General features: G+C 44.1%; 1 protein-coding gene across 1 annotated transcript in view; it reads right to left on the reverse strand.

Moving 5' to 3' along the window:
* Positions 1-13,875, reverse strand: part of ERI3 (ERI1 exoribonuclease family member 3) — a 790,890-nt gene that overhangs the window by 412,841 nt on the left and 364,174 nt on the right. The window contains exon 2 of the mRNA XM_060231702.1: positions 1,599-1,870. Coding sequence (XP_060087685.1) covers positions 1,599-1,847 — 249 coding nt within the window. The 5' untranslated portion in view covers positions 1,848-1,870. The remainder of the gene's footprint in view (positions 1-1,598; positions 1,871-13,875) is intronic.

Raw genomic sequence — 13,875 nt, forward strand, 5'->3', positions numbered from 1 at the left:
TGTGAACTATTTAGATGAGGAATAACAACAAGCCAGTGAGGTAGATGAGGCTGAGAGTATGTGCTGCAACCAAGTTCACACAGCACATTTCCTTTGCAGGCTGGGGATTTTGAACTTAGATTTTCCAGACTGAAGGCTAATACTGATCACCATACATTGCTGTCTCTCTACTCTTGCACTGTTGTAGTTATTTCTCTGGGGAAGACTATAGTTTTGTAGACAAACACATAGCCCTCAATCTGTGCCATGGTGTCTTCACATGTTGTGACCAGCACACAAAGCAACTTATGTACAAAAGCTTGCAATGCTCAGTTATTTCATGTCTTCCTCTGGGTCTTAAGCTCAAAGCACTGACCATGAGATTTCTGTGATGAAGGTCAATAAATCAAAAGCAGGTTTGAAACTTACAGATACACACCTGAACAACACCTGAACAGCACACTCAAGATTGCTACAGCACAGACATTTGTCTCCAGTTTTTGATGCAATAATTCAGAGCAAGAGGTGTAAGTTAGCAGAAACTGTTAAATAAACACAATATTGCAAGAGTACTAATGTTTTAAGCATGTTTTCAGTTTTAAAAAATCATTCAGTATATTTGTCTGTGTCCTTTATAAAGTTTATATCTCTGCTACCTGGCATTAGATTTTATGACACACATGGCCTGGCCCAACAAGGTCTCATTTATGTCAAATCCAGCCCTCATAACAAATGAGTTCAACACCATTGTTCTATAGCATATTTTAACAGGATGTTGTATTGGATTTACAGACTCTACTACATGTAGGAATAACTGATTGTGATTATCTCTAATTCAAATTCAACCCTTAGAGATAGCTATACCAAAAATAAAAATGTGTTGCAGCAAAACTCTGTGCTGGGTTCAAGCTCCCACAAATCAATAGAGTTGGCAAAAGTCGACCCTTCTCTATCCTGCATGAAATACTGCTGTCTTGCCACCACAGCAGAAACCAGCAAGCCAAAGTTATGTCACAATCCTGCAACTTCAGGAACATTAACAGTCCCCACAGAAAATCACAAAGCCAGTGCTGAGGACAATTATTACAGGTGATATATGAGCCTAGCTCCTGGGCCCTTGCTTTCTTAGCATAGGAAGGTAGAAATGCTTCAGAATTTCCAGATTCCTCATATGGAGGGGACAGTAGAGAACAGAAAAAGGAAAATGTACTGGTCACAGCTTTGTTCATTTATCCACAAAATGCCCTTGTGAAGCAAGTGATTTCTTATTTTAAAGAACTGAAGGTGCAAAAGTAGCTCACCCAAAGCTAACAGCGACCCCTCAATTCTGCACAGAACTGAACTGTCTCAGATCCAGGTTCAACACTATCCAATGGGCAATCAGTGGCTCTATGAAAAAAATAAAATTTTGGCAAGTCTTTTAAAAGTCAGTTCGTCAGAGCTGAGTTTGAATTCTATCTCAGCCACAGAACTCTGAGAACATCCTGGGTTCTAAGATATAAATTCATGTACAAAAGGGAAGTAATAATGACCTACCCTTCAAAGGTGATATGACAAGAAGATACAGATTGCCAAGCACACCCCCTTTAAGACAAGAACAAATGGAGCCAAACAATTACCTGGGGGTGGATCTGTGGCTTGTCACATGTGGCCTCAAAATCCAACACTAGGAAGTAGTGATACCTCTGTGGGGGAAAGGATGACATTGCTGCCATAGAAGCAAAGCCGTGAGACGCCAGTTTCCCGGTTGTAGTGGAGCCGTATCTCTGGAAAATGCCACACCACAGAGGGGAGTGCAGAGTATTCCTCACTCGTGAGAGTACTTTCAAGTGAAGCTTTCCTGATATGATTTGGACAAGTGCTACCATTGAACACTTAGCAGCATCTGGAACTTCAAAAGAAAAGAGAACCTGATGTTACCCCCATAAAGCACAATGCTTCACTTTCATTACCGTAACGAAAACAAAAATACAAGTTCCTTTCTGAACTTGGACAGAGAACTAGAAAATACCTCTTACTAACTTAATATGTATTTACATATTTAATATACTTTTGTGGTAGTAATAAAATGTATTGCATATGGCCAAAAGCCATTATGATATATTTATACCCCACCTTTCTAACAATATACCCTAGACAGTACAAAATTGTTAAAATATAAATCTAAACAACTAAAGTATTAAATAAAACTGTAAAAGCAGCAGCAGAGTTCTGAGTTATAACATTTTATACATCTGCCTTCTCCAGCACTCTGCAAAATAAAACTGTTTAACTTCCCAGCAAAAAAACAACATGTAAACAAAACAGAAACTAGAAACAACTAGGGTTGCTAGGTCCTACTCAAGAAATATCTGGGGACTTCGGGGGTGGAGCCAGGAGCAAGGACATGACATGCATGACTGAACTCTGAAGGGAGTTCTGGCCATCACATTTAAAGGGGCCGTGTGCCTTCTCTCCATTTAGAAATAATGTAGGATAGGGACACCTTATTTGGGGGCTCACAGAATTGGACTCCCTGGTCCAATCTTGTTGAAACAAGAGGTGTTTTGAGGAGAGGCACCAGATGCTATGCTGAAAATCTGATGCCTCTACCTCAAAACACAGCCCCCCTCCCAGAGCCCCAGATACCCATGGATTGATTCTCCACGAAACGGTCTCCATAAGGTATAATGAAGTGCCCACATTCTCCTCCCTCCCTCCCCCCGTTTTCTGATGACCCTGAAGCAGGGGGAAGGCCCCAAACTAGAGGATCCCCTGCCCCCAACTGGGAATTGGTAACCCTAGAAACAACTCATCAGGAATATAAAACAACTCTTCCTCAAAAGAACTATAGAAAATAAAGCACAAGTATCAGCACTGGAAGCAGACTTTAGCACTGGATAATAATGGCTAGGTTGATCCAGAAACATCTATTCTAGATTTGTGTACAAACCCTGCAATCTGGAAGCCCGTTTCACATCCCACTACAAACTAGATTAAGAATTGCACTGGCAGCTATTCTTTTGTTAACAAAGAGATTAATCTAAGGCTGTGAATCAACAAAAGGTTTGCTAATTAATCAACAGTCTTAACTAATTAAAATACAAATTATAATAGCACGACAGATGGGACACTTTCAGATCCTTTAGGCTAGTACATGGGAATACAGAAAAAGAAGAATTGTTGTTCAGTCGCACAGTTGATTCGGACTCTTTGCGACCCCAAACTCAATTGCCACTCATTGGCTCAGCCATGCGGAAGGGTATAAACCAAAGACACTCCAAAAAGCCCACAGAACCACAGACAAAGAAGTTACCAGCTGAGGAACGAACTGACCTGGACAAGCAACAGCCTTTTTGAGAACCCTATGAATAGATTCCACTGACTACTCCTAGTAGAATATTCTTCTGTGCTATATGCCTGTCCTTAAATAAAGACACTTGCTTTTGTATAATCAGTATCTAATATATAATTTGTTCTTAGTGCATAAACTCAATATTAACAGCACCTGTATTTATTGATTTGATTTATATCCCACACACTCTCCTCAAATAGATAACAAAACCTATATATAAACAACATAAAATAGATTCTAATTAAAATTCAACCAGTTATCAACTATATACTGGCATAGTACTGGTCTGTGACTGTCTAACTGCTACACTGTTAGCAAGGAAATAATTCTCCCTAGATCACACAATTTTTGCCGTCACCAACACCGCAATGGTTGTCTCACTTGCATGAGATCTGTAGATACTACTTTCTACCACCCTGTTGTCTGCTTGTTTCATAATCTGTTGTGGATTGTATAAACTGTTTATGGATGGATGGCTGTGTTTTCTGAGCTGGGAAAATGATCTTTTCATCCTTTTCAGCTGATTGTACCCTTAGGAGGACCTTGATTTCACAGGTATACCAGTTTGGACTGAATTTTAACATTAGTATTTGAGATTCAGATGTTGTGCAACAGCTATAGAGTATATATTTATAATACATGCTTATGGAGAGTTTTCAAGTTAACACTTCAAAAATCCTTTGTTAGAGTATACATCAATATTCAAAATTGATCCTTTAGGCTAGTACAAATATCCTACTTTTCCACATTGGCCAAGGTAGATACAAAACATATGCATACACAGTTTGAAAATATAGTTGAACACAGGGCTTTTTTTTTTAGCAGGAATGCACAGAAATGCAGTTCCAGCTGGCTTGGCATCAGGGGTGTGTGGTCTTATATGCAAATGAGTTTCTGTTGGGCTTTTTTCACACAAAAAGCCCTGTGTAAAACAGTGGTGATACCAGGGGTGTCGCCTAATATGCAAATGAGTTCTGGCTGGGTTTTTTCTTCAAAAAAAGCCCTGGTTGAACACATGTAAAATAACATACATCAAGTTAAAACTGCAACTCTTGTAACACATATCACCACTGGTAGACAATCAGAGACATTTATTAGTTACTTCCACCAAAGACATGTCAAAATAATTCAACCTTGAACTTTTTACAGAAGAGAATGGGTGTGGGAGCTTTCCATATCTTATCTGGCAGGCTATTCTAAAGTGTGGGAGTAGCCACTGAAAATAAGTGTTCATGAGCTGTAGATGAGATGATCTCCCAAACAGATCATTAAGGTGATCAAGCAGTGTGTGGAATTATAAAGGAAAAGGAGGACCACTAGATACGTGGATTTCAGGCCATGAAAGACTTCAAAGGTGACAAATGAATTGTGCCAGGAAACAAATTGGTAACCTGTTAAACTGCCAAACCACAGGTGTTATACCAGTGCAAACTGGTCAATATCCTGGTGGCAGCATTCTGAAGCAACTGAAGTTTCTGAACAGTTTTCAAGGGCAGCCCCATGCACAAAATATTAATATAATGTACCCTCAAGGTTAAAGTAGCATGGAGAAGTGTGGCAAGGTGCGGCGGACAGGGTCAGGAGCTTGGGGGTGCTATTGGAGCCTTCCTTAAAGATGGAGGCTCAGATAGCAGCCACTGCCAAGTCCGCGTTTTTTCATCTTAGGCGGGCAAGGCAGTTGGCCCCCTTCCTGGAGCGTGACGACCTAGCAACAGTGATCCATGCTACGGTCACCTCGAGGTTAGACTACTGCAATGCCCTCTACATGGGGCTGCCCCTGTCCCGAACTCGGAAATTGCAGCTGGTGCAGAACGCCGCAGCCCGGCTGTTATTGGGTCTCCCAAAGTGGGGACACATTCAGCTGGGTCTTCGGACCCTGCACTGGCTTCCAGTGATATACCGAGTCCGGTACAAGGTGCTGGTTATCACCTTTAAAGCCCTATATGGCTTGGGACCTGTCTACCTGAAGGACCGTCTTTCCCCGCATGTTCCCCAGAGAGTACTGAGGTCGGGAACACAAAATCTCCTTACTGTCCCTGGGCCGAAAGAAGCCCGCTTAAAATCCACCAGAGAAAGGGCTTTCTCTGTTATGGCCCCTACATGGTGGAATCAGCTGCCGGAGGAGGTGAGGGCCCTGTGGGACCTTGTTCAGTTCCGCAGGGCCTGTAAGACGACCCTCTTCCGGCTAGCCCATACCTAGCTTGAGAACCTAATGCAACTTGCCAGATTTCCTTTATATATACTTGAATATTTATTGATTTTTAGAGTTTTATCTGTTTTAATTGTCTATTCCCTCACATGTTTAAATATTGCTTATTGTTATGTGGGATCTATTGTTGGAAGCCGCCCTGAGCCATTCGTGGGAAGGGCGGGATATAAATTCTAAATAAATAAATAAATAAATAAGGCCAACACAATCAAGATATTGGGCGAGTTGGCACACACAATGCAGACAACAGAAAGTACTCCTATCTATTTCCTCAACTGGCCTTTCTAAGAGCAATATTGGAACTAATGTTACTCCTAAATACAAATGGGCATGAACTGGAAAACCCCCAATCATGAACCTCCATTACATGGTCTGGTTCACAGGTTTGTAGGCAGGAAGTGAGCTCCAAAGGCATTTAAATGCCATCAGAGCCCACCACCAGCCTGTGGTCTGACCCAAGTGAGCTCCAAAGGCAATTAAATGCCTTCAGAGCCCACCTCCAGGTCAGGCCAGCCTGACTGAGCTTCAAAAGTGAGTTCCGAAAGCCTTTATATGCTTTTGGAGCTCACTCTAGGAGCTCAGTCAAGTCAGATCCCCCCATTCTTTCACTGCTCACACTTCCCGGCCTTCCTCTACCACCTCCAAGGGTCAGCCTACCACATGACCCCCGCACCACAATCAAATCCACTACACCCCCTCTTTTCCTTGTTGACAGTTCCCTTCCCCTATATCAAACCCCCATCCCTGCCATGGAAGCCACCATGGCTCTCACAAGTGAACTGAAGAGTTGCATTACCATGGCAGCACAGCCCACAATCGCTTTGGCCTCCAGCATGTCTGGTCCATGAACCCAAATCAAACAAACCAAAAACCAGGATCCAAGGAATGGGACTGGCTTGTCACAAAATTCAGTTTGTAATTCAGTTCGTGCCCATCCCTAGTCACATCAACAACATGTATTGATAACAACTCCAGGCAATCAGCCTTCCTTACCAGCATTACCTTCATTTTCCTGGATTCAGTTTCAGTTTGTTCTCCTTTAACCACTCAACCATCACATCCAGGCATTGGTTTAGTGCTAAACTGGTGGACTAGTTTAAAAAAATTAGAGTTGAATGGCATCCACATATTGACTAATATAGCCCTAGACTATACATCTCTACAAACTTCTTGTTCACTAAACTTTATGTTTATTATTCTATTTTTCTATAAAGAACATTGAGAGGTGTGGATGGCACAGCTCTGCACAGATGGAAGAAGAACCAAGAATGATGTAATCCCTGTAATCTCTAGAAACCTGATATTTCCTTCTATACATTAAAGGAGAAGACTGTTCAAGGACCATGGATGTGCCTCACCTAGGTTTTATCTCCACACTAGTCTCTGCATTCAGACACACTGATCTAAAGGAAGTTCTTAACTAAATAATAAAGGGGGGGGGAATCATAATTAAAGAAATGCTATAAAATAATCTGAATTCAAAGGTTCACAGACAACCAGTGTTGTATAACTGGCAGAGTGCTGAATTTAGACTGAGGAGACCAAGGCTCAAATCTCTAGTTAGCCATAAAGTTTATTGTTGAGTTTGGGCCAGTTGCTGTAGCCTAAGCTATTTCACAGAATCATTGTGAGATACAATGCAAGAAGGTTATGTACAGTGCCTTTTACCCATGAGAATGACTTTGTTTCCCCTTTCTTAAACAAAACCTGCTTTTGGCAGTATTATAAATTGTTTTTCAAAGGATTAGCTCCTGCCTAATTTTGTGATACTAATCAATCAATGCTTTTGTCATTAGTAAATCTCTTTAAAGAGATTTAAAAATTCTTTCTCCTAGCCCTGCCACCAGTGCCAGCATATTTGCCAACGTGGACCACACAAACCACCTGAGAGGTTTGTGGGGGTGGGATGGCACAAACCAAGATTCATGAATCACAAACTGGACCCAGTTCATGATTAATTTTCTCATATTTGAGTTCCCTCTGGAACTCAATACGGGTGTATTTCATCACAACCGTCATGAATTGGAGTTATCTGTTTTTAATTTCCCCAGTAGGTCTAAAACAGGGACGTCAAACATGCTCCTCAGGGGCCGTATCAGGCCCCCAGAGGGTTCCTATCAGGCCCCTGAGCAACTGGCTGGCATCTGTTTCCTTCTCCCTATCTCTTGCTTCCTTCTGTATAATAGCTTGCTTTGCAAGGCTTGCTCAATCACACAGGAGCTACAAACCAAAACCTCTATTTTCTCCATTGGCTTAGCCTCCTCCCTTGGGGAGGAAGAGGGGGAGGCAGAGCTTGCTTTTCCAGGCTCTCTCAATCGCACAACAGAGCTACTGAGCCAAGCCTCTCTTCCATCTATTGCCTGCCCAGTTCCCTAGATCCCATGAGAGAAATACAAAGAAAGCACCTTTAAGACCAAGGAGTGCTAACATTTTAAGCATGCTTTAAGTTTTTTAAAATATATATATTTAATTGTGTTTGTCTGTGTCCTTTATAAAGTTTAGATCTCCACTCCCTAATCTTAAATAGGTATATACAGGGCCTGGCCTAATATGGCCAGGACCAACAAGGTCTTATTTATATCAGATCCGTCCCTCATAACAAATGAATTCAACACCCCGGTCTAGAACTTTCTCATCACCTCAATTTGACTCAGTTCTCTAGATTCCCTCCCTGAAAATAGTGGTTATGGCATGGCTACATGCCGCACACTTTCCACAGTGAACACAGAAGCAAAAAAGTCATTGAGCTTCTCTATTATCTCACTATCTTCCTTTAGCAATCCCTAACAATCAGAAGAAATGTTTATGGTTTATCTTGACGCTCTTAGCAACCCACTCCTCAAAATCTTTTCTTGCATGCCTTACTGACTTAATTTCTTTTGGCAGAGCTTGTGGTGCCTTCTGTTCAATTCGTTGGAGAAGACCTTCCACTTTTTAAAATAAGACTCTACATTTCCTTAACTTGCATGGGTAACCAAGCTGGCATTCTTTTAGACTAGGCAATGCCTTTCCTAACCTGCAGAACGTACTCTCTTTGTGCTTCAATTAGTATGGTTTTAAATTGCTTCGAAGCATCCTCTAGAGGGCTGGTTCTGACATACAGTATGTCAGGGGTAGCCAACGGTAGCTCTCCAGATGTTTTTTGCCTACAACTCCCATCAGCCCCAGCCAGCATGGCCAATGGCTGGGGCTGATAAGAGTTGTAAGCAAAAAACATCTGGAGAGCTACCATTGGCCACCCCTGCAGTATGTCACAGAAGTGAGTACACCCCCTCACATTTTGTAAATATTTACGTATATCTTTTCATGTGACAACACTGAAGAAATGACACTTGGCTACAATGTAAAGTAGTAAGTCTACAGCTTGTATAACAGTGTAAATGTGCTGTCTCCTCAAAATTATGCAACACAAAGTCATTAATGTCTAAACTGCTAGCAACGAGTACACCCCTAAGTGATAATGTCCAAATGGGGCCCGAGTAGCCGTTTTCCCTCCCTGGTGTCATGCGACTCGTTAGTGGTATAAGGTATCAGGTGTGAAGGGGGAGCAGGTTATCGCTCTCACTCTCTCATACTGGTCACTGGAAGTTCCACATGGCACTTTACGGCAATGAACTCTCTGAGGATCTGAAAAAACAAATTGTTGCTCTACATAACGATGGCCTAGGCTATAAGAAGATTGCCAAAACCCTGAAACTGAGCTACAGCACAATGGCCAAGACCATACAGCGGTTTAACAGGACAGGTTCCACTCAGAACAGGCCTCACCATGGTCGACCAATGAAGTTGAGTGACTGTGCTCAGCGTCATATCCAGAGGTTGGCTTTGGGAAATAGACGTATAAGTGCTGCCAGCATTGCTACAGAGGTTGAAGGGGTGGGGGGGGTCAGCCTGTCAGTGCTCAGACCATACGCCATACACTGCATCAAATTGGTCTGCAGGGCTGTCGTCCCAGAAGGAAGCCTCTTCTAAAAATGATGCGCAAGAAAGTTCGCAAACAGTTTGCTGCAGACAAGCAGACTAAGGACATGGATTTCTGGAACCATGCCCTGTGGTCCAATAAGACCAAGATAAACTTATTTGGTTCAGATGGTGCCAAGCATGCGTGGTGGCTACCACGTGAGGAGTACAAAGACAAGTGTGTCTTGCTACAGTCAAGCATGGTTGTGGGAATGTCATAGTCTGGGGCTGCATGAGTGCTGCCGGCACTGGGGAGCTACAGTTCATTGAGGGAACCATGAATGCCAACATGTACTGTGACATCCTGAAGCAGAGCATGATCCCATCCCTTCAGAGACTGGGTCGCAGGATAGTATTCCAATATGATAACGACCGCAAACACACCTCCAAAATGACCACTGCCTTGCTAAAGAAGCTGATGGACTGGCCAAGCATGGGTGATGGACTGGCCAAGCATGGCTCCAGACCTAAACCCTATTGAGCATCTGTGGGACATCCTGAAATGGAAGGTGGAGGTGTGCAAGGTCTCTAACATCCACCAGCTACGTGACGTCATCATGGAGGAGTGGAAGAGGACTCCAGTGGGCAACCTGTGAAGCTCTGGTGAACTCTATGCCCAAGACAGTTAAGGCAGTGCTGGAAAATAATGGTGGCCACACAAAATATTGACACTTTGGGCCCCATTTGGACATTATCACTTAGGGGTGTACTCACTTTTGTTGCCAGAAGTTTAGACATTAATGGCTGTGTGTTGCATACTTTTGAGGGGACAGCACATTTACACTGTTATACAAGCTGTAGACTCACTACTTTACATTGTAGCCAAGTGTCATTCCTTCAGTATTGTCACATGAAAAGATATACGTAAATATTTACAAAATGTGAGGGGGTGTACTCACTTCTGTGACATACTGTAAATGTCTCTTTGTTGGGCTGGTCAAGTGTGCCATAAAATTTAACACAAGGTACAAGATATATAAACTTGATTTCAGATGCTGAATGGCAATTGCAGACTTCATTGTATTAGGTGTGATATGCAGATGGGAAGGCCCATAGCCAGAAAATTTTAAATGGGGGGGCCCATGGAATAAAATTTCCAATGGAGGGCCCCCCCACTCTGGCAGCCCTCGCTCTCTCCACCGCTGCTACTCTGGCAGTCCCAATCTCCCCACCGCTCTGGCGGCCCCCTCCCTGGCGCCTCCCCCCTCCCTCCCACCTACCAGGTGAAGTGCCAGCTCCTGGGGTTCTTTCAAAGGCCCCTCCACTGATCAGCTGATCGATGGGAAAAGCCGTGCCAAGGCCGGCGCTCCTATGCCAGTCTTTAGGGGTTCTCCAGACCAGCAAGCCATTGAAAAAGCGCCTGCCGCCTCCGCTGCTTCCTCCTCACTTCCCTCCCCGGGAGGGAGCAGAGGTGGCAGGTGTGTTTTCAGTGGCTTGCTGGTCCAGAGAGCACCCGAAGGCCGGCATAAGAGCACCAGCTTCGGCACAGCTTTTCCCGTCGATCAGCTGACCGGTGGGGGGGAGGCCTTGAAAGAACCCCAGGAGCCAGCGCTTCACCAGGTGGGTGGGTGGAAGGGAGGGAGGGGAAGGCGCCGTGGAGGGGATGGGGCCAGCAAAGTGGCAGGGAGATCAGGGCCACAAGAGCAGCAGTGGCGGAGAGAGCAGGGGCCACCAGAGCAGTGAGGAGAGCGGGGCTGCCAGGAGGGGCCATACAGGTCGAAGGGGGTTTTGGTGGGGGGCCCCTGTGGTTATGGGCCTACAGATGGGTAGTAAGCATGGAGATATCAGCACTGGTAATGAGACAGGAAACCTAGGTCTCAATTTGGTACAGGAGGATGCAAAGAATAAATGAAAATAAGTCTGAAGAAGTGAGGAGTGACTCACAAAAGAACATACTCCACCACAAATTTTGTTAGTCCTCAAGGTACCACTAGACTCTTGCTCTTTTCTGGTGCTATTAGAAACCACAACATTCAAAAAACAATGGGGGAACATTTTAATCTTACAGGACATTCAACTGCTGACCTAAGAGTAGCAATTCTCTTACAAAGGAATTTCAAAGGAAGACAGGAAGAAGGGACTGCTGAATTGCAACTGATAATGAAGTTCAAGGCAATGCATTCTCCTGGACTGAACTGAAACCTACATTTCTTCTCTCATTACCAATGCCTGCTATTGTCTTTTGGCATCCGAAATCACTTCACTCTCCAAGATATTATGACAGATGGGTTCACATTCCAATCTAGCTGTATCTGAAGAAGTGAGCAGTGACTCATGAAAGCTCATGCCCTGCCCCAAATTTTGTTAGTTGTTAAGGTGCTGCTGGACTCTTGTTCTTTTCCACTAATAAAGAATGCAAGCTGTGTTGTTAGGTTCCCCCCCCCCCCAATCTGTAAGAAATGGAAGGAGGGGGTCTCTCTTTCTCTCTCTCTGGATTGCTCTCTGGCTCTTTCCCTCTCCCTCTGAAAAAAAAGTGTGCTTGCATACAAAACATATACCACGAATAAAACGTTGTTTGTCTTAAACAGTGGACTTTATTCTCTCTCCCTTTCTCCCTCTGGCTCTTTCCCTCTCCCCTTCTCTCTTTGAAGAAGTGTGCTTGCACACAAAAAATTATACCTGGAATGAAACATTGTTGGTCTGCAACCACATGACATCATTTTTTTCTTTCTCTGGCACTTTCCTTTCCCCTCCCTCCCCAGATGGAGAGGAGCCCTCAGCCAATCAAGGGACGGCTTTCTTTCTCTCCTCTGCAAAGCAAGAAATAGGAGAGACTGGCAAAAGGAGCTGTGATGCAAGAAACAGAAGAAGAAGAAGAATTGCAGATTTATACCCCGCCCTTCTCTCTGAATCAGAGACTCAGAGCGGCTTACAATCTCCTATATCTTCTCCCCCACAACAGACACCCTGTGAGGTGGGTGGGGCTGAGAGGGCTCCCACAGCAGCTGCCCTTTCAAGGACAACCTCTGCAGAGGAGTGGGGAATCAAACCCGGTTCTCCCAGATAAGAGTCCACACACTTAACCACTACACCAAACAGGAAGCAGCACAGGGTCAGTTGCTTCATGGGCCAGATACGGCCCACAGGCCATATCTTTGACATCTCTAATCTAGAGATTTGACTCTCGTGTTTCCCTTTCAGCTTCCTTTTGACTATTCCTCTAGTCAGGAGTCGTTTTGTAGAAAAATAGGTGGTGGAGCTCATTAGCATATGCCGCCCCCCCCACCAGCCAAAAGCAACCCAATGCAAGAAAGGAGAGCCCCAGGTGAGCAAGGCCTGCTTGGGCTGGCTAGAGATCCAGCCAGCCCAAGCAGGCCGTGCTTACCTGGGACTCTTCTTGGCCACACACACCCCAGTAAGCCAAAAATCACATAAGAAATGGAGAAAGGGTGGTGTAGGCTTCTTCAGGGGTTAACGAGGGCTGCTGGGAGTGTGGCAAAGCCCATGGTGGCTGGCTGGCTGCCCACTCTCCTAATCCAGGGATTGTTATGCAGCTGTACTTACTATTCAATGGACAAGGTAGGTGGGGAGGAGGAGGGGGAACCCTCAGAAAGGTTCAGGAGCTGTGCTCCTGTAAGCTCCTGCTGAATTCAAGGCATGCCTCTAGTTTTTGTACAGTTCCCTCTTTTTAAATCAAATGTTATAGTTCTGGACTTCATGGGTAACTTTCCATTGACATGAATACTGAACTTAATAGTTTTGTGGTCAATGTTTTCAACTGGTGCAACAACCTCTACATCTCTCACCAGGTACTGAAACCCACTCAAAACCAAGTCCACTACCCCTCTGGTTGGCTCTCTGACAAGCTGATCTAATGCAGTCATTTATGATGTTTAGGAATCTCATTTCTGCAGCATGACTCAAATACACGTTTACCCAATGTGATGGTAGTTGAAATCTCCCAGTGTAACATTATCTGCTTTAATCACCTTCCTTATTTCCTTCTCCATCTTAAGATCAGCCTCAAGGATTTGACCAGATGGCGATACTACGTCCCTACTTTTAAGTAATCCTAAGGGCCCAATATTTCCACCCATATTGCTTCTGCTGGGGACTTAATTCCTCTGATGTTAAGAACATAAAAGAAGCCATGATGGATCAGGCCAATGGCCCATCCAGTCCAAAACTCTGCGTCACACAGTGGCCAAAAAAAAAAAAAAAGCACCATCAGGAGGTCCATCAGTGGGGTCAGGACACTAGAAGCCCTCCCATTGTGGCCTCCCCCAAGCACCAAGAATAGAGCATCACTGCCCCAGACAGAGAGTTCTAACAATACACTGTAGCTAATAGCCACTGATGGACCTCTGCTCCATATGTTTTCTAACTTATTGGATTCTATGCTCTCTTTGATGTACAACACAACATCTCCACAAACCCATCCCTCCATGTCCTG

Source organism: Heteronotia binoei, chromosome 2, assembly GCF_032191835.1.
Source record: "Heteronotia binoei isolate CCM8104 ecotype False Entrance Well chromosome 2, APGP_CSIRO_Hbin_v1, whole genome shotgun sequence".
Taxonomy (NCBI): domain Eukaryota; kingdom Metazoa; phylum Chordata; class Lepidosauria; order Squamata; family Gekkonidae; genus Heteronotia; species Heteronotia binoei.